Genomic DNA, 18,663 nt, shown 5'->3' on the forward strand with positions numbered 1-18,663 from the left:
CCCCCCCAAAAAAAAAAATTCTTACACAGAATAAAAAGGAAACGAAATCAACAAGACTTACATTAGAAAGGCGAAATGGACAGAACTTAGGCTTTCCCCTTCTTCCATACTTGAGCAAATAAGCTCCCTTTTTAAGGGCCGTGATAGCCTGAACCAAATCGATAAAAACCATAAGATAAATAAAGGTCGAATATATTGGCAAGGGTTGGTTGAAAACAGTTACATTATAAACATTAACAAAGAGAAAAAAATGAGTGGACGACGTACACACTTAAAAAAACACCATCAAAACGACAAGATGAACCTGAACAAGAGGATAAGATTACAGTTTTAAATGGAGATGATCAAATACTACATTCTGAGGAACTTCACTCGATAGAACTCTAACAAGAGACTGCTAAGAACTCATGAACTAAATTATATAGCTTTGACTCAAGCTTGGAGACTCCAAAAGAGTCTTGAGTATTTAGCTAAAGCTCGTCACTAACCTAGAATTCGAACGCCTAACTTCTCAAATTCGCAATTCCACAAATTCACTAGAACTTGAAAACCTAATTATAGCAATGGAATCACAAAACAAAGACCTAGATTGACTATAAATAGCAACATCGCCTAATAGACCTGCTCAACATCCCTCGCAACTGGGCCGGCTCTGCTAAGATCCGATGTCATCCGTGCGTTCCTCGACATAAAACCAAAAAAATTTTTCCTCTCAGTAGCAAACCCCTTGAGTCACACTGCTCGAGCTGAAATGCGATGAATCGAAAGAATACGTCGTCGTTAAAACACGAAATCCTCTCCGCATAGCTACGAATCGATGATCTACGGTTTGAATTCCGAGCAGAGCAGCTTCGAATTTAGCTCGTGCAGATTCGAAATCGATCCTGAACAAGTGGCGCCGCTCAAATCGAAAAGTATACAAGGCAAATGTGTGTGTGTGTGCTCTGGATCCTGAATAATAATGGACTCTTTTGAATCGCGTGAGGGGTTGAGAAGGAGAGAAAGAGAATCTAGAGACATGCCATCATTGATCCCAGTTTATAGCGAGCAAAAGAGAGAGAGAGAGAGAGAGAGAGACCAAAAGGCAGACTCTGACTAGAGAAAGATTACTTTATTTTTCTGCTTTACCATCATCGTCAATTACGTGCTCGGTTCGGTTTAATTCGATTCGGTTCGGTTCAAAATTTTTAGAGCCGGTTATGATTATAAAACCTTCTAAATGACGGAGAGGGTTATCATTTCTGTTATTATTTTTCTTGGAGGGTATCGGAATCATTCTCGCCGCATCTCCGTTTCTCGATTCGGATCTCTGACCCACCCACCACCACTCCCCACCTTCTCTTCCTCCCTCAGATAAGAGGCTCATTCTTCTTCTTCTTCACCAATTGATTTAGGGAAAAGATCTTCTTCCTTTACTACCCAATCTATTTATTTCCGCTGCCATGAGTTCTGTTACCGCGATCGTGGATGAGCAGCAACTGGTCGAAGCTATTCAGGATTTGGCTCTTCAAGATCAGGTTTTTTTCGTCTTACCCTAATCTTCGCGTTTCGAGATCATATTGTTTTTGCTTTGTAGCTCTTTGTTTTGGAGTTTGAGCTGGTTCTTTGCTTCATTATTGAAATGTATACCTTTGGTTTTGTGCATTGATATTTGTTTAATTTCTAATTGGGCGATTAGGGTTTGCTAAAGTTTGCAGCTTTATTCTTGTGTCTTATCTGAACCTTGTTTAGGGCAAAGAGAAGATCCAGGAAGAGACCCATGAGCTCAATTTCGGAAACCATGGCGGCTGTTGTGCTATATGCTTGAATGCAATTCCTCTTCAAGAGACTGCCATGGTGAAAGGCTGTGAGCATACGTACTGGTATACAATTCTAGAGTCTTATCTTGGTTTCTTTGAGATGATTACATCTGATTGGGTTTTATGTTCTACTAGTTAAAAGTATGAACATTTTATTGTTTGTGTTTAGAAACTGACTTTATCATTTAGTTTTGTTAAAATGATTTATTTGATTTTCTATTTATTCAGTGTGACATGCATACTTCGTTGGGCGAGTTGCAAAGAGAGTCCTACATGCCCGCAATGTAAGCATCCATTTGATTTCCTCAGTGTCCACCGGACTCTTGATGGCAGGTGATTTGTTGTCTGCATGTCGTGAATTACCATATATAGTTTGGAATTTTATGTGCCTTTAACTAAATTTTCTGTTGTGTTTCTATGCAGCATTGAAGATTTTTTGTTTGAGGAGAGTGTGTGCCTTCTCCTGAGAGCCTCATGGTTTATACCGTTGGATGTGATGGTGGAACAGGCGTCATACAGCTACGGCTACCACCATGATGATTTCGACATTCCTTGTGACTACGATGAAGATGATGACCTTGACGAGCTTTATATGCACGGGTCAGGTCTTCGCATAGGAAACCGGAGATGGGGTGACAATGGTTTTGTCAGATCCGGGCGTCAAGAAGCCAGACCAGTCAAGAAACACAGTGGTTCTGGTTCTAGTTCTAGTTCCAGTTCTGGGTCATCGTCATGTGAGCCTAAGGATAAGCAGGTGAAGACTACGAACACAACAGGGAGACGTGCAAAGAGGGCGATGAAGCGGGAAGCTGCTAACAAAGCAGCTGAAGTAGCTTCAGCAGCAAAGCACGAGGCCCATTTGGTTAGGTTGGGAAGGAAGTGAGTGTGGATACTTCCTCTCTGTAAGTAAATCGCACCTGTTAAAAAGCTCCCACCCACTTCCATGACTTAGTGTCATCCTCTGTACAGCAACTAGTTTTTAATGTTGTGGTATATCTCCAGTTGTGACCTTTGTTGTCTCATACAATTAATTCTTCAACAACCATCAAATCATTCGACTCTGTTCATTAAACCTTGAAGCTTTTGTTTAAAATAATTGATTAGATGAGATGTAGTGTGTTTTTCTTGGGTGAATATTTAAAAGGGAAATTGATTCATGGTGGTTGGACTTTAAGCATCTGAACAATCTAGAAGCCAAAAAGAAAAGCAAGTTATGTTGAGGAACGTGTAAATAACTAAAAACTCAAATTGAAATTGATAACCAACACACTTTCTATTCCACACATGGGTGGTGTGATGTGGTGTGGTGGTCCAACCACGCACGCGAAAGGTAAATAATATCAGCAAGTCTTGAATAAAGCGGAAAGGAATCATTCGATGATGCTTGTTTTAGGTTATGTGGCTTCTAAATGTTATCACTTTGTTTATCTGGTTACTCTTTAATACTACAAAAGAGCAAAACCAGCAGGGATGGTCCAGATGGCTAAAGTTACTTGCCCAAAAAGGGGTCTCAAGGTTTACAATATTCCGTTTGAATAACGATAAAAGGTTGCTTTTAGTTTTATTTTCTGTATCGTCTGCATGGCCTAACAGCCTTTTTACAGAACGATACAAAGTTGATATTAGTTTACAATATGACAAAAGGGCCCGCATGTAACGGAACACCATTGCTTGAGATTCCCCAAGTTTAGAAATAACCTAAATCAGATTCTATGGGGGTTGTGAAGTCCCAAGCACTTTCAACTATAAATCAAAAGTGGAGTTTTTCAAGAGAAATGTCTTCACCCTGATGAACGCATTCATCAATATTTAAAATCCTCTTTCTTTTAAATCAAGCAAATATCTATTTATGGAAAAGAGAAGGGAGGCATGGCTCTCTAATTAATTCTTTTCTTTCATCAAAATCATTAAGTTACCATGATTTTAGAATTATTGAGAATCTAGATGTTGAGGTTCCATCGGTTAATGCGCGTTTGTAGAAAGGGGAAAGTTAACCGATGAAATCTCAACATCTCGTTTGTTTTGTTTTCTTTTAACGTTACGCAAACTATATAGTATATGATTAATCTAACGAGGTTTTAATAAAATGGCTATATATATGCAGAATGCTGGATGGACTCCAGTGCCACAGTTCGGAGGGTGGGACCAAAAAGGAATAGACGCAACAGACTACTCGGTTGTGTTTACTAAAGCTCGCGCTAACAGGAAGCTGAACAAAGCTGATGTCTCACATTCTTTGGGAAGCGAACAAGAACTCATGGCAAGTGCTCGTCGTCACCACCATCACCAACTTCACCATCGCCGCGAAACCCAAGATGATGACCCTGTCATGGTAACACATCTCTCTCTCTCTCTACTTACTCTTCTTCTATGGATTCTTTGTTAATTATATCCACCTTGTTAGATGATCCTTTTTCCCCTTAATCAACGCGCATGGATCATCACAAGGTGGTATAATAATTAGTTCTCTTTGCGTCACTGGTTTAATTTTGTGTTTCTACGTGCTTTCATACAAGAATTTTACTACACTTCTTTCTCTAACTCATAGACATAACTGAACCGGTAATGTTCAGGTTATGAGTTGGATAAGAATCTCCTTGAAAATATAATATTTCTTTTAGAACCTATTTAAATTTATCATCCCATATTAATCGTTAGAATTCAAATGATGGGAAAGCAAAAAATAGATAAAAATATGTGAACAAAATTTCTAGCATAGTGGATTAGTAGTTAACATCACTAAGTTAATTATCGTGCAGAAGAAGAAGAGGATCTTGACCTACATCAATTGTTGCATCAGACCAAACTAGGGCCTATGTTCCAGAGTTGCAATTGTAAAGACATCAGTGTTCTGTAATCTATCTGCGCCATCCGTTAAGATACTCATGGTTGGTGTATACATTTTGAGTTCTGCCTTCAAGTCCGATATGAGAGTTAAGATAACATGAACCAAATTTCTGTCAAATCCCATATATTAATTAACACTTACGAGCCATGCTTGCAATGTCAAATTTGCAACTACGCATGCATCCTAAACCCAAAAATAATAGACGTTTTTTGAACTCTTTCTTCCCCCACACACTTATTTGTGTATTTCACACTGTACTTGAGTGGGTTTCTTAACAGCAATGGCAGTAAGCATTGATAGTTTAAGTTTCTCGTAACATGAAAGACGTCTTGCCACTACAAACATAAACATCTCAGCAAACAACACAAAAGAACAAAACCTGGAAGGGAAAATCAAAACATCTTTTGGGAGAGAGGAGGTTTAAATCTTGTTGAATGCGACGATGTCAACACTCTGGATGTACTCGTTGTTAGGTTCACAGGTGAGATAGTCCTCAATGAGGTTGTCTGGGGACACGAGGTCATCAACAATTGTGAGCATGATCGTGAGCTTCTTGATACCGTAACCGACTGGTACCAATTTCGAAGCTCCCCATAAGAGACCAGGCATCTCAACACTGCGAACAGCTGCTTCCAGTTTCTTCATGTCGGTCTCATCATCCCATGGCTTTACTTCCATAAGCACAGAGGACTTTCCACCTAACAAAGAGATTGATATTAAAAAGAGAATGGTAACTCATCATTTTGATTACCCACTACATGTCCTCCCCACAAAGGCAAAAGAAACATGCTTGTAGCAAATCAAATAGATAGGCTTACTCTCTTTGGGCTTCTTGGTGTCCTTCTTAGCAGCCTCCCTCTCCTCAGCAGCTTTCTTTTCCTCCTCAGTCTCGTCACCAAACAGATCCATGTCATCATCGTCATCAGCTGCAGCAGCTGGAGGTGTCTGTTCACAACCCATGGAAAATAGCTAAAACACACAAACAAAGTTTCCTCTACTGAACACAACTCGTTGACAGAGCATTCTTCAATACTATCACGATTAACCTTTTCAAGGTCTATGATTTCTATTAAGCAGAAACTTAGAACATGACGCTGTTTAATAATAGAGAACAGAAACTACGATTTGAAAAAGAATCAAGCATTCAGGTAAAGACCCTTCAGCTTGAGCAGGTACTTGTTCTCAATCAATGTAAAACTAGCTAAAACAGACAATGAAAGTTTCTTCTACAAACACAACTCATGGATTACTAATACAAGTATCACCAAACCAGAGCATTCTTCAACACTACAGCGATTACCCTTTTCAAGTTCTACGACTTTTACTAAGCAGAAACATAGAACATGTCACTGTTCAATAACAGAGCACAGAAAGAATCAAGCTTTCAGATCAATCAATGTGAAACTAGTTAAAACAGACGCACAGTTCTACGATTTGTACTAAGCAGAAACATAGAACATGTGATTGTTTAATAACAGAGCAAATAAAGGATCAAGCTTTCAGGTAAAGGCACCTCAGCTTGAGCAGAAGTAGTAGCAGAGCCACCGATTGACACTCCTACAGCTTTTCCAGGGAAACTGCAACAAATTCGAAACTTGTGAGTTACTGAAAGTCAAATAACAATCCAAATCAAGTTTTCAAAAGGACGAACCTTTTAGCAAGCTGGGAAGCGACGCAATCGTACCACTTGCTAGCATTAGGGAAAGCATCGCTGGGTTTCTCCGAAACGGTGGCGTAGACCTTCACATCATCCACAGACAACTGATCTCTGCGAAATCAAAACCTCTCTCAAGACATCGAAACAGTGGAAAGGCTACACGCAAAAGAAGGAAAGCGAGAAACTTACCCGGAGATGTATGTTTTTCCGGCGAGGTGCTCCTCCACGGATTTGACACCCTGCTCTGTGTGTAGATCTGAGAAGGTAACCGCCATTGAAGCTGCTTTAGGAGGGAGGGAAAGAGATTAGGACAAGTAGAAAGCGAGACTGAGACTGAGCCACTGAGAAAACCTTAAACTTTACTTGATTAGGAAATAAACTTGTATGGGCTAAGCTGAATTTATTATTTGGGCTTTATAATGGGCCTTTAGATTGCTCAGAGTCCGGGAAGAATAAATTTGGGTTTAGATTTCTCCGATTATTTATTTTCCTCGGCTTTCCAGTTATTTATCTGGAAAGATCCATAATAGAACTAAATGTTGGGAGTAGTATTTTGCACCTTAACCTTCATCAATGTGTTTCCTCATTGTGATTGTGTAGCTATGCCTAGATCCAGGCGTACACAAATTTGAACGATTTAATAAATAAATTGCTTTCTACTTAATTTGCGAATACAAAAATGGCGTGGTCAAGCACGATACCCGCGAATAATGGTTAGATGTTTGAAGACTTCAAGCTCATCTTAATTGACAATCAGAAATTTAAGCATGTATAGACATACGTTTTTAAACAGTCAGACATTTCCCTGATAGTTTACCAGCTTGAAATATTTTTCGTAATATATCTTTTATTTTATAGTGGTGAAAACTTTTTATTTAACCAAAATTAGAAAAGTACTCCTGGTGCAAGGCTATTTGGGTAACATTCTTAGAAATATTAATTAGTTTAGCTAGTTTCGATCAAAAAATATGAATTAAAGATAGGTTTTGGATGCATGTTACTTTTAGGTTTAATACCTGACGGTCGAAACATGGGCCAAGTATGATGAAATATTTGCTTCAGACCCCAAAATTTTTAGAAACATTTATATGCAAATAGATCTTTAAATTTGTGGGAAAAAAAATTTAGACTCCAAATTATTGAAATTTTTACTGAATGGTTTACAGTCTCAAATTTAAAAGGATGGTAGGGGGATGGAGACAGTTTTTATTTTTATCTTTTTTTGTCAGAAGATTAGAAAAAAGAGCAGCTTATATTCAAATTTTTATTATAAAGTTTAGCTGGCTTGAATTTTTCATCGAGATTCCCAAATCGGCGTTGTCGATGTATCGTATATGTGAAAATAAGGTTGAGAACCAAGAACGCTAATAAACTAGGGTTTTAATCAGAAGCATCCTAATCTGAATATATTCTTGCTGTCGCCTGTGTGTTTGTGTTTGACTATAGTTGACTAATAACTAAGTTAAAGTGAAAGTTTATGGCTAAAATCGAAATGAGCTAACCAAAAGCAATGCTAGAAAGTAGTGGCCAAATCCATAGCCATTGGCCCATTGTTGCTAACTTTCAGTAGGCAATTAGAGCATCAACATCGCTAGGGTATCATATAAGAGTAGGCAATCATTAATCCATCTATCTGTTACAAAAAGATTCTATTTGTTAAAAGATTGTTGCAAATTCCTTGGCCATATCAAAAAGTTATTGTAGAGTCCCGCTTCACCACCTTTTCTTTTTATTATGCACCAAACAGTGTGGCTCTTTTCCATTCATGTTCTTGTGTTTTTACGTAGAGCACATGCAGTTGATTAAATGGAGTTCATTTCTAATATTCCTTTTGATTAAGTTTGTATCGTGCATATGGCAAAATCATTTACAAGAAAGATCATGATCTTTGATTCTTTGTACTACTTTAAAGAAATTAAACAACAACAAAAATATAATATACCCAGTCGCTGGATCACATGAGAAAAAGGTGTCAATAAATTAAAATAAGACTATTTTTGGATCGAAAAATGAGACAATATATATCATTTTTTACGTTTCGAGATATCAACTTGTCATGGGTAGAATCGCCTCTGAAAACCCACGTGATTCTCTGTATTTAATTGTTTCTTTTTTTTTGTATTTATATGTAGTTCATTTGATTTCTACAATGCAGTTAAATTGGAGTTCATAATTTGCAAGAGCAAGACAGGGACTAAAGTTTCAAAATCATTCCTTGCTTCGGCTCTCTTTATCCTTGTACGATCTTCTTCTCTTTTCCATTTTTCTTGAATGTTCATTTAAAGTTACTTACCTGCTCTGTTTCAACATTCTTTTTCTTGAGTAGCCCAAGAGTAAGTTGGTATTGGTAACATTATTAAACCTGATATCTTAAAACAGAAGAAGCTCAAATCTAAATTAAACAATGCAAGTTCCATTTACTTTTTTCAGTGAAAGTATGCATATTTGTTTTTGGGAACGTTTTGTTTTTCATACGTCTTTGTAAGGATAAATGGCGTCTTTTAAAGAGTTAGTGTGTATTGTTTTGAGTAGTTAAATACTCAGACCATATGTTTATCCCTAAGAAACTTAAATGTGTTTCTTAGATTTTTTTTTATCTAAAAAAATAATAATTAAAAAACAAACCAATTGCGGGCCGACACGAGTCAGTGGGATCCGCGAACAGTGTAAGAAACTCACTAAAATCGGTTTTTAATTAATAGTTTTTGTAACCGATCTTTAAAGGTTTTGTGGGAGTCTACGCACTAAAAACCTCACTAAAGACCCCGGATAAACATGCTCTCATTTACTTGGACACAAGTGGTCATTTATGCAAAACTCTGTTCTAGCCTTGTAGGGTTTGGTTTAGGGTTCAAGGTTTAACTTTTAGATTTTTTTCTTTTAAAAAGCTAGACACAATCCTAAGTTTGGTCATTAAAAAGGTGAAAATTTTGTCAAAAGTCGCTACCAGTGTATGTACTTGTGTACGAGTTCGTGATTGATCTAATCATTGGTACATTTTTGTATTCTTGTGTTCTTAGGATTTGGTCAAGCTTCAGGGCTCTTCACAGAGCCATTGATGTCAAACCGCATTGCAAACGTATCGGTTGAAGGTGACATAGGGATGTCAGAGAGGAGAACTAGCAACGAAGGAGAAGTTGTCATCAATGTTTCAGAAGCGTCAAGAGACCAATCAGCATCACCTTCCAAGGTAGCTGAGTCACATGCGGGGAATCCAAAACCAGATCCGTTAATCATCCCACCTCCTGAAAGCTATAAGTTCTCTGGCAGCACTCATAAGCCGCCTAAAGTTCCAACTGAAGGTCTAACTCGGAGGAAATCTCTTGCGAGGTCGGTTTACTCCAAGCCCAACTCAAGGTTTGGGCAACAACAGTCCTATCGGTACGACAAAAGTACTATAGTTGAGGAAAATGGTGGAACCCTTAGGGAACATTTTGGAGCTGCCTCATTTTCAAGGAACTCATTTAATAGAGCTTCCCCTAATAACAATTCGAATAGGAGTGTTCGCTCAAATGCCATGAGTAAAGTTGCTGAGGAGGAAACCGATGAAAATGAAGAAATCTACGAAAAGGTTAAGCTGCACCGAGTGAAGCGTGGTGGAATGAGACCTCTGGCTCTGCTTGAGTTTCTACTGTTTGTAGCCATTCTTTGCACTTTGGTCGTGAGTTTAACAATTGATAAGGTGAAGGAGCGTTGCATTTGGGGATTGGTAGTTTGGAAATGGTGCGTTCTTGTGATGGTGACTTTTAGCGGCATGTTGGTGACGAACTGGTTCATGCATTTAGCGGTGTTCATCATAGAGAAGAACTATCTTCTACGTAAGAAAGTGTTGTATTTTGTGCATGGTCTGAAGAAGAACGTTCAAGTCTTCATTTGGTTCAGTCTGGTCCTAGTTGCTTGGGTTTTTCTGTTCGACCATGACGAGAAGCGCTCTCGTAAGGCCACCAAGTTTCTCGACTTCATAACTTGGACTATCGTCTCCCTTCTGGTCGGGTCAATCATTTTCTTGGTGAAGACATTTGCCTTGAAAATCCTTGCTTCAAAGTTCAACGTCAGAAACTTCTTCGAGAGGATTCAAGAGTCTGTCTTCCACCAGTACGTTCTCCAGACACTCTCGGGACCTCCGCTTATAGAAGAGGCAGAGAGCGTTGGGCGCGTGCCGAGCACTGGCCATCTTAGTTTCACGAGCACCAAGAATGGAACGGTGAAAGGGAAAAAAGTGCTTGATATGGGAAAGGTTCACAAGATGAAGCAAGAGAAGGTCTCTGCTTGGACAATGCGAGTTTTGATTGAAGCTGTTGGAGCTTCAGGTCTCTCGACCATATCCAACACTTTGGATGAGTGTAGCAATCAGAAAGAGAAAGCTGATAAAGAGATAACTAACGAGATGGAGGCTGTGGCTGCTGCTTATGATATTTTCAACAATGTTGCTCAGCCAAACCAGAAGTGAGTTTTATTACACAACTACTCTGCTTTCTTATAATTTTCATATTAATCATACAAACATGATATTTTTTTCTCTCTCTTCAGTTACATAGAGGAAGATGACTTGCTAAGGTTCATGATTAAGGAAGAGGTAGACCTTGTACTCCCATTAATAGAAGGTGGTGAGACCGGAAAAATCACACGCAATGCTTTTACAGATTGGGTGGTAACATTCCTCAAACACTTTATAAAAATAAACATTAATATTTTTTCCATGCATGCATTTGTTAAAAACATTAAGTTGGTGTCAAAACATGTGTTGTTATCTTTTACAGGTTAATGTTTACACAAGTAGGAAAGCATTAGGACATTCACTAAACGACACAAAGACAGCGGTTAGACAGGTGGATAAACTTATAACTGCAGTCTTGTCGGTTATCACCTTCGTCATTTGGTTGGTACTTCTGGATATAGCAACAACCAAGTTTTTGGTGGTTATGTCTTCACAATTCGTGGGTCTTGCTTTCATGATTGGAAGCACTTGCAAGAATATCTTTGAATCCTTTGTGTTTGTCTTCGTGATGCACCCTTATGACGTCGGTGATCGTTGTGTTATTGACGGCGTGGCGGTAAATAACTTTGAAAGTTTTTTTTTTTGCTCACTATTACTACTAAAACATCTAAATTATTGGGTCTTTTTTTTGTTTTGAAGTTGCTGGTTGAAGAAATAGATCTTTTAACTACCGTGTTCCTCAAGCTTGACAATGAGAAAGTGTTTTACCCAAATGCGGTTTTAGTCTCAAAACCAATAAGCAATTTCTACAGAAGTCCTGATATGGGAGATTCAATAGAATTCTCCATCGCATTCGCAACGCCGGCCGCGAAAATTGCCACTCTCAAGGAAAAAGTAACAGAGTAAGTATTATGCAAAACATTAACTCAGCTCACTCACTCACTATGTATTGACGAGAACTTGGTGTGTGTTTTGGTTAGGTTCTTGGTGCAGAACCCACAAAACTGGTATCCAGAACCATTGTTGATGGTGAAGGCGATTGAGAATGTGAACAAGCTGCATTTGAACCTTCTCGTAACACACACCATGAACTTCCAAAACTTTGGAGAGAAGAATGTAAGAAGAACCGGGCTGATCATTGCTCTTAAGCGAATACTCGAGGAGCTTGAGATTGATTACACCCTTCTTTCCCAAGAAGTCCACCTCACCGGTCACAAATGAGTGGAAGACCAATCTTCCTTATCTCCTTATTGCATTTACTAAAGTAGTACTAGTTTGCTTCGTTTGCTTCAGTTTAATTTTCAACTCACAGAACTTAATGTGGTTTCCGTGTTTACTTTTCGGTATGGGTTCCTTTTTGTTTTCTTTGTGGTACTATTTAAATCTGAGCGATCCGACACAACCATGTTACTAACACAGACCACTATACTATACTATATGCAGATCATACGAGTAGTTTTAGCCGGTTTAAGACCATTAAAAATTAATTGATCTAATTGGATTACTAGATCTGGTAAAAGGACGTAGTGATGATACATGGGTTTTCCTTTGTAAGCAATATAGTTTTGTCAACCGAAATAACTTGAGAAACAAGAAACCGAACGACCAAGCAATCTAGAAAATAAAATCCAACCAAAGTAATTAAGATAACGGCCGGTTATGTGAAGATAAAACTTTGACTGAAAGAATCCAAAACTTCTCGATCTATGCATGTTCTCTTTTCTTTTCCTTATCTAAATCTCATCATTTAATTAAATGAGAATGATCTGTATATGCTTCAATGCTTGTCATCAAGCACGTACGTGGAGACTAGGACAACAGCCTTTTTATTTAAGAACATGATTTTAAATACTACGTAAAAGAAGAAAATATATACCAATTCGTTGGACATAAGAAAAAGGTGTCAATAGATTAAAAATAATAAGACTATGGTTCAATAATTTTACGTTCGAGTCATCAACTTGTGACCGGACGCATAAACTATATTATTATGGGAATCGCCTTTCAAAAGTTAAAACGCACGTGATTCTCTTTGTTTTCTTGCCGCCCATTTGTTTTGTTCTGTATGAATCTAGAACTCGTTTGGTTTATAAAATGCAATTAAACTGGAGTGAACTTTGCCAGACAGTGACTGAAGTCCAAGATCACTCGATTCACTCCTTGCTTCGGCTCTCTGTGTCCTTGTAAGATCTTCTTCTCAGTCTTTTGCCTTTTTGTCTTTTAAGTTCCTTCAATGTTTCTGTAAGTTTGCCTTCTTTTTTTTCTACAAAAGGATACAGAGTTTCTTACCTGCTCTGTTTTGTCGTCGTAGCTTCTTATTTCCAGACAGTTTTGGGTGATCTTTATAATTAGTGTTCTCGTTTGATTCTTTGTAGTCATCTCTTGTAGCGACTGCATCTGTATTCTTTTCCTCTTATGGCTCAAGAGCTGAGTTGGTACCAGATGTTGATACCTATTTTTATAGCTGCTATTAGTAAGCTCATACTAGGGCACTTTGGTTTTCTTTTTCTGTGAATATGCATATATATATATATATATATATTTGTTTTTGAAACTTATATTCATATTTGTTTCCGGAAGCTTTTGATCTATCTTATGCGTTTCTTTGAAAATGGTGGTTTATTTAAAGCGTTCATGTGTATTGTTTTCACTAGTTAAATACTCATTTACTTGGAGCAAATGGTCTTTCTTAAAATCTTTGTTCCAGCCTTGGAAGATTTGTGATAGATCTAATCATTAGTAATATTTTCTACTCTTGTGTTCTTAGGAATTCGTCATTTATGACTTTTGGGCTCTTCTGAGAGTCATTCACGTCAAGTCACATCGCAAAATTATTGGTTAGAGGTGACTTTGGGATGGCAGAGAGGAAAATCACCAACGGAGGTGACATTGTTATCAATGTTCCAGAGAAACAAGTATCTAAAGATTCAGCGGCATCCCCTTCTTCCAACGCAGCGGCTTCACCAAAGCCAAACCCAGGGACTGTGAAACTGGAGCCGTTAAGCATTCCCCAACCTGAAATCTATAAGCTCTCTGGTAGCGTTCACAAGCCGCCTAAGACTCCAAGTCCTAACACTAAAGGTCTAACTCGGAGGAGATCAGTTTACTCCAAATCCAATTCAAGGTTTGGGCAACAACAGTCTTATCGTTACGATAAGACTATAGTAGAGGAGAATGGTGGAACAACCCCAAAGGAACATTTTGGTGCAGCTTCATTTTCAAGAGCTTCTTTCAACAGGGCTTCTCAAAGTAACCGATCGAATAGGAGCATTAGCTCAGCTCTGAGTAAAGTTTCTGAAGATGAAGCTGATGAAAATGAAGAAATCTACAAAAAGGTTAAGCTACACCAAGGGAAACGTAGTGTAATGAATCCTTTGGCTCTGCTTGAGTTGTTAATCTTTTTTGCCATTCTGTGCCTTTTGGTTGTGAGTTTAACCATTGATACGGTGAAGGAGCATTGCATTTGGGGACTAGAAGTCTGGAAATGGTGCGTGCTCGTGATGGTGACGCTTAGCGGCATGTTCGTGACGAACTGGTTCATGCATATAGTGGTGTTCATCATAGAAAGGAACTATCTCCTACGTAAAAAGGTTTTGTACTTTGTGCATGGTTTGAAAAAGAACGTTCAAGTCTTCATTTGGTTCAGCTTGGTTCTTGTTGCATGGGTATTTCTATTCGACGATGACGATGCACGCTCTCGTAAGACCAAGAAGTTTCTAGACAAAATTACTTGGACCATTGTCTCTCTTCTGGTCGGGTCAATCATTTTCTTGGTGAAGACATTTGCCTTGAAAGTTCTTGCTTCAAAGTTCAACGTCAGAAACTTCTTTGAGAGGATTCAAGAGTCTGTCTTCCACCAGTACATTCTCCAAACTCTCTCGGGACCTCCTCTTATAGAAGAGGCGGAGAAAGTTGGGCGCGAGCCAAGCACGGGACATCTTAGTTTCACCAGCACCAATGGAACGGTGAAAGAGAAGAAAGTGCTCGATATGGGAAAAGTTCACAAGATGAAACAAGAGAAGGTCTCTGCATGGACAATGAGAGTGTTGATGGAAGCCGTGGGAGCGTCAGGTCTCTCGACCATATCTAACACTTTAGATGAAGTCACTCATCGGAAAGAGAAAACTGATAAAGAGATAACTAATGAGATGGAGGCTGTGGCTGCTGCTTATGATATCTTCAACAATGTTGCTCAGCCAAATTCTAGGTAAGTCATCATGGACACAATACTCTGTTTTTTTCTTTCTTTTCTAGTCCTGAATCATCTTAATAATTCAAACTTGAATTTGCTTTTTAATTTTCAGTTACATAGAGGAAGATGACTTGCTAAGATTCATGATCAAGGAAGAGGTGGACCTTGTACTCCCATTGATAGATGGTGGCGAGACTGGGAAAATTACACGCAACGCTTTTACAGAATGGGTGGTAATTTTCAAACATTTTTCATTTATAAAATTTTTCATGGCTACTATAGCATTTTCTCTAGGTTTTGGGTTTACGAGGTTACAAAAAAAAACATTAGGCAAAACTAACACGTTTTAGAACTTGGACTTTAATAATTCTGTAGATGTATTTAAGGATCTAACATTTTTTTTCTGTGCAAATGACCATATATCAACTTTTATACATTATAGATTGGTATTGTTTTATATACATTCCGGTTTTCAGTTAGTTAATTGAGCAACTAATATCTCCATATTATTAATTCACAGAGATCTTAATTAATATATGTTTGGTATAAACAAGGATAAAATGTAATGTAAAGTAACAAGAACTTATATTTTCTGGTTAAACTTAAAAAGGTTATTAGCTCAAAACATTTTTTAAATGCTAATTTTATTTAACCCTTAAAGTAAGAACCTTCTTGGGGATTATTGGTTGGTTTATTTTAATGAAATTGAAAATTTAAACTAAATCTAGTGTTATTGGCTCTATGATTTTAAAATCCGTATAGAAATCAAATGTTATTGGTTTTATGATTTAAAAATTCTAATTCAAATCAAGTGTTATTCAATCATACGGATTAATTAATTAATTTGATTTCATAATGGATCTAAATAGATTTGTATAGATTTCTTTGTTTAAAATACAAAGACTTAAATCTTAGGAAAAACCTTCGGATTTGTAAACACTAATCCAAAAAAATTTGAAAATCTGTAAATACTATATGAATTTCTAAAACAATCAAAATATATAAACTAATAACACCTCCAAGTTTTCACGTCCATGTCTGTGTGGAGAAGATATGAGGGCATCCGCAATGAGAATCCTTAGAGCATGCGCAACGGTGAGACTCATTGGAGTCCTTAGCGACAAGGGCATTTCGGATTAATCCTGGATATTTTGGATTTAAAAAAAAAAAAAAAAGATGATCATTCACGGGCCGCCACGTAGTCGTGGGGCCCTACAAATAGTGCAAGGATTCACTAAGAAAGAGTCATTATTTAGGAATTTTAAGGATTGAATCATTAGCTTTTGGTAGGGTCCACTGATTATTTAATTATTTTTTTCCTAAGGACTCCCACTTAAGGATTTCCATTGCGGATGCCTTTAGACCACAATTATCGCATGTGATAATTGACTTTCTAAGCTCATGGGGTCCACATAAATAGCAAAACCCGATCACAAAAGGCATCAGATAAGGATCGAGTTAAGTGGGTTTTCTGCACTGTACGCGAATCCAACTGACACGTGGCGGCCCGTGATTGGTGACTTTTTAATTTTTTTTTTTTAAAAAAAAAATTAAGAAACCCTCTAAAAATTTTAGGGATAATCATGCTCTTTAAGTGGGAGTCTTTAGAGAAAAAATAATTAAATAATCAGTGGATCCCATCAAAAGCTAAGGATTCAATCCTTAAAATTCTTAAATAAGGACTCTTTCTTAGTGAATCCTTGCACTATTTGCGGATCATCACGACTACGTGGCGGCCCGTAAATGGTCATCTTTTTTTTTTCTTTTTTTAAAAATATCCAAAATATCCAGGATTAATCCGAAATGGCCTTGTCGCTAAGGACTCCAATGAGTCTCACCGTTGCGCATGCTCAGCCTTTAGTGGTGTAATCATGTGTTGCCATTGTTTGACAGATTAACGTTTACACAAGTCGGAAAGCATTAGGACATTCACTGAACGACACGAAAACAGCAGTTCGACAGGTGGACAAACTTATAACCGGAGTCATGTCCGTCATCACCTTCATCGTTTGGTTGGTACTTCTGGATATAGCAACAACCAAGTTTCTGCTGGTCTTCTCCACACAATTTGTGGGTCTTGCTTTCATGATCGGAAGCACTTGCAAGAATATCTTCGAATCATTTGTGTTTGTCTTCGTGATGCACCCTTATGACGTCGGTGATCGTTGTGTTATCGACGGCATTATAGTAAAAAATTCTTGGCATTTTTCTCCTCATTATATTACTACTATTCATTTAAAAACACTAACTCATAGCTATTTTTGTTTTTGAAGTTGCTGGTTGAAGAAATACATCTCTTAACGACCGTGTTCCTCAAGATTGACAACGAGAAAGTTTTCTACCCAAATGCGACTTTGGTATCAAAACCAATAAGCAACTTCTATAGAAGTCCAGATATGGGAGATGCAGTAGAGTTCTCCATTGCCTTTTCAACCCCGGCTGCGAAAATTGCCACTCTCAAGGAAAAGATAGCAGAGTAAGTATCTTAAAAACATCTTAAACCACTTACTCACTTTTTATTGACGAGAAACTGGTTTGTGTGTTTTGGTCAGATACTTGGTGCAGAACCCACACAATTGGTATCCAGAACCATTGTTGATGGTGAAGGCTATTGAGAATGTGAACAAGCTGAATTTGAACGTGCTCTTCCAACACACCATCAACTTCCAAAACTTCGCGGAGAAGAATCTCAGGAGAACCGAGATGGTCATCACCCTCAAGCGAATCCTTGAGGAGCTAGAGATCGATTACACACTCCTTCCTCAACAAGTTCATCTCACCGGTCAAAAATGATCTTTTTTTTCCTTCTTTCCTTTTGCATTAATAATTTCCACTAGCTAGTCCTTGTTATTACAACATGATTTGCTTCAGTTGTAATAACACACGAATTAATTTTCGATTATTTATGTCTTTAAATTCTTAATTCGTATTAAAACATATTTGAATAAATGTAAAATGTAAAATTTATATATTTCTAGACGTTCAACTGTATACACCATCAAGTAACATGTTCTTAGATATTTGAGGCCCACAAACGGAGAAGGGCTTAAGAACACTTTTATCGCCGTATATAAACAAAGATTCTAAGGTATGGATCCCGCATAATTTTTTTAAAACGTATGCAGAAGTAACGAAATAGAAGACGTCTTTGGTGTGTCTTTAGTGTTGTTTGCGGGCTCCACTGATATGTGGCAGTCCACGATTGGTTCCTTTTTAAAAAAAAAATAAAAAAAAATAAGAAACTCAATGCGATAATGGTGTTCTAAGAGTATCATTATTGGAATAATTTCTCTAGAGAGTACCTTGGCAATTTAATATTAGTATACATCTATTACGTCATTAAAATTTAAATGTGAAAAAACAAAAATTAATCATGAGATGACACATGTGATGAAGTCTCTTCCCATGTTACAAAATTCGTAGTCCTTAAGTGGGAATTATTAGAGAAAAAATAATTAAATAATCAGTGGATCCCACCAAAAGATAAGGATTCAATCCTTAAAATTCTTAAATAAGGACTCACTATTAGTGAATCTTTGCACTATTTGCGGGTCCCCACGACATGTGGCGACCCGCGATTGGTTGATATATATATATATTTTTTTATCTAAAAAAGAAAAAAAATACTTAAAAAATCAAAATACATTTTTTCTAAGGACTCTTCTTTGGGTAACACCATTGCGGGTGCTCTAATAACCGAACGGGAACTGGGTCTTTTTTTTTTTTTTT

General features: G+C 37.6%; 6 protein-coding genes across 10 annotated transcripts in view; 4 read left to right on the plus strand and 2 right to left on the minus strand.

Moving 5' to 3' along the window:
• The window catches only part of LOC106335085, an 8,561-nt gene extending 7,478 nt beyond the window's left edge, over positions 1-1,083 (minus strand). The window contains exons 1-2 of the mRNA XM_013773508.1: positions 622-1,083; positions 62-148 (exon numbers count right to left, since the gene is read on the minus strand). Of these exons, the coding sequence (XP_013628962.1) occupies positions 62-148; positions 622-690 (156 nt within the window). The 5' untranslated portion in view covers positions 691-1,083. The remainder of the gene's footprint in view (positions 1-61; positions 149-621) is intronic.
• A 173-nt stretch (positions 1,084-1,256) lies between these two features.
• On the plus strand, positions 1,257-2,871 carry LOC106331726. The gene is made up of 4 exons (XM_013770132.1): positions 1,257-1,517; positions 1,732-1,862; positions 2,028-2,132; positions 2,223-2,871. The coding sequence occupies exons 1-4, from the start codon at positions 1,443-1,445 to the stop codon at positions 2,680-2,682; spliced, it is 771 nt and encodes a 256-aa protein (XP_013625586.1). The 5' UTR covers positions 1,257-1,442; the 3' UTR covers positions 2,683-2,871.
• A 207-nt stretch (positions 2,872-3,078) lies between these two features.
• LOC106329165 lies at positions 3,079-4,842 on the plus strand. Of its 3 annotated transcripts, none has more exons than XM_013767774.1 (4): positions 3,079-3,129; positions 3,254-3,385; positions 3,986-4,131; positions 4,559-4,842. In XM_013767774.1, exons 1-4 carry the CDS (start codon positions 3,084-3,086, stop codon positions 4,607-4,609), a joined length of 375 nt encoding a protein of 124 aa, XP_013623228.1. In that variant the 5' UTR covers positions 3,079-3,083; the 3' UTR covers positions 4,610-4,842. The 3 variants fall into 3 exon arrangements, with proteins under 3 accessions (XP_013623228.1, XP_013623229.1, XP_013623230.1); XM_013767775.1 differs by having other exon boundaries at positions 3,254-3,347; positions 4,005-4,131; XM_013767776.1 differs by lacking the exons at positions 3,079-3,129; positions 3,254-3,385 and adding an exon at positions 3,566-3,666 and having other exon boundaries at positions 3,904-4,131.
• Positions 4,843-4,940: 98 nt separating this feature from the next.
• LOC106329164 (elongation factor 1-beta 2-like) lies at positions 4,941-6,656 on the minus strand. The gene is made up of 5 exons (XM_013767773.1): positions 6,494-6,656; positions 6,299-6,415; positions 6,161-6,224; positions 5,466-5,592; positions 4,941-5,345 (listed from the first exon to the last, which is right to left on the minus strand). Exons 1-5 carry the CDS (start codon positions 6,577-6,579, stop codon positions 5,068-5,070), a joined length of 672 nt encoding a protein of 223 aa, XP_013623227.1. The 5' UTR covers positions 6,580-6,656; the 3' UTR covers positions 4,941-5,067.
• A 1,810-nt stretch (positions 6,657-8,466) lies between these two features.
• On the plus strand, positions 8,467-12,107 carry LOC106332661 (mechanosensitive ion channel protein 9-like). Of its 2 annotated transcripts, none has more exons than XM_013771138.1 (6): positions 8,467-8,542; positions 9,325-10,750; positions 10,835-10,955; positions 11,065-11,358; positions 11,442-11,644; positions 11,723-12,107. In XM_013771138.1, the coding sequence occupies exons 2-6, from the start codon at positions 9,363-9,365 to the stop codon at positions 11,961-11,963; spliced, it is 2,247 nt and encodes a 748-aa protein (XP_013626592.1). In that variant the 5' UTR covers positions 8,467-8,542; positions 9,325-9,362; the 3' UTR covers positions 11,964-12,107. The 2 variants fall into 2 exon arrangements, with proteins under 2 accessions (XP_013626592.1, XP_013626593.1); XM_013771139.1 differs by lacking the exon at positions 8,467-8,542 and adding an exon at positions 9,161-9,225.
• Positions 12,108-12,864: 757 nt separating this feature from the next.
• On the plus strand, positions 12,865-17,912 carry LOC106332687 (mechanosensitive ion channel protein 9-like). Of its 2 annotated transcripts, XM_013771162.1 has the most exons (6): positions 12,865-12,925; positions 13,510-14,949; positions 15,047-15,167; positions 16,828-17,121; positions 17,208-17,410; positions 17,487-17,912. In XM_013771162.1, exons 2-6 carry the CDS (start codon positions 13,598-13,600, stop codon positions 17,725-17,727), a joined length of 2,211 nt encoding a protein of 736 aa, XP_013626616.1. In that variant the 5' UTR covers positions 12,865-12,925; positions 13,510-13,597; the 3' UTR covers positions 17,728-17,912. The 2 variants fall into 2 exon arrangements, with proteins under 2 accessions (XP_013626616.1, XP_013626617.1); XM_013771163.1 differs by lacking the exon at positions 16,828-17,121 and having other exon boundaries at positions 17,487-17,837.
• The last annotated feature ends 751 nt before the right edge of the window (positions 17,913-18,663 follow it).

Source organism: Brassica oleracea, chromosome C3 (assembly GCF_000695525.1).
Source record: "Brassica oleracea var. oleracea cultivar TO1000 chromosome C3, BOL, whole genome shotgun sequence".
NCBI classification, from domain to species: Eukaryota; Viridiplantae; Streptophyta; class Magnoliopsida; order Brassicales; family Brassicaceae; genus Brassica; species Brassica oleracea.

Bases quoted from the DNA above. Each gene is read 5' to 3' on its own strand.
- LOC106329164 (XM_013767773.1), bottom strand. From the start codon at position 6,579: ATGGCGGTTACCTTCTCAGATCTACACACAGAGCAGGGTGTCAAATCC. The intron at 6,416-6,493 runs GTAAGTTTCTCG...TTGATTTCGCAG, and splicing joins GGAAAAACATACATCTCCGG to AGATCAGTTGTCTGTGGATG. The intron at 6,225-6,298 runs GTTCGTCCTTTT...AATTTGTTGCAG, and splicing joins GCTTCCCAGCTTGCTAAAAG to TTTCCCTGGAAAAGCTGTAG.
- LOC106332661 (XM_013771138.1), top strand. From the start codon at position 9,363: ATGTCAAACCGCATTGCAAACGTATCGGTTGAAGGTGACATAGGGATG. The intron at 10,751-10,834 runs GTGAGTTTTATT...CTCTCTCTTCAG, and splicing joins GTTGCTCAGCCAAACCAGAA to TTACATAGAGGAAGATGACT. The intron at 11,645-11,722 runs GTAAGTATTATG...TGTTTTGGTTAG, and splicing joins CTCAAGGAAAAAGTAACAGA to GTTCTTGGTGCAGAACCCAC.
- LOC106329165 (XM_013767774.1), top strand. From the start codon at position 3,084: ATGGGTGGTGTGATGTGGTGTGGTGGTCCAACCACGCACGCGAAAG. The intron at 3,130-3,253 runs GTAAATAATATC...ATACTACAAAAG, and splicing joins TCCAACCACGCACGCGAAAG to AGCAAAACCAGCAGGGATGG. The intron at 4,132-4,558 runs GTAACACATCTC...ATTATCGTGCAG, and splicing joins AAGATGATGACCCTGTCATG to AAGAAGAAGAGGATCTTGAC.
- LOC106332687 (XM_013771162.1), top strand. From the start codon at position 13,598: ATGGCAGAGAGGAAAATCACCAACGGAGGTGACATTGTTATCAATGTT. The intron at 14,950-15,046 runs GTAAGTCATCAT...TTTAATTTTCAG, and splicing joins GTTGCTCAGCCAAATTCTAG to TTACATAGAGGAAGATGACT. The intron at 17,411-17,486 runs GTAAGTATCTTA...TGTTTTGGTCAG, and splicing joins CTCAAGGAAAAGATAGCAGA to ATACTTGGTGCAGAACCCAC.
- LOC106331726 (XM_013770132.1), top strand. From the start codon at position 1,443: ATGAGTTCTGTTACCGCGATCGTGGATGAGCAGCAACTGGTCGAAGCT. The intron at 1,518-1,731 runs GTTTTTTTCGTC...AACCTTGTTTAG, and splicing joins ATTTGGCTCTTCAAGATCAG to GGCAAAGAGAAGATCCAGGA. The intron at 1,863-2,027 runs GTATACAATTCT...CTATTTATTCAG, and splicing joins GGCTGTGAGCATACGTACTG to TGTGACATGCATACTTCGTT.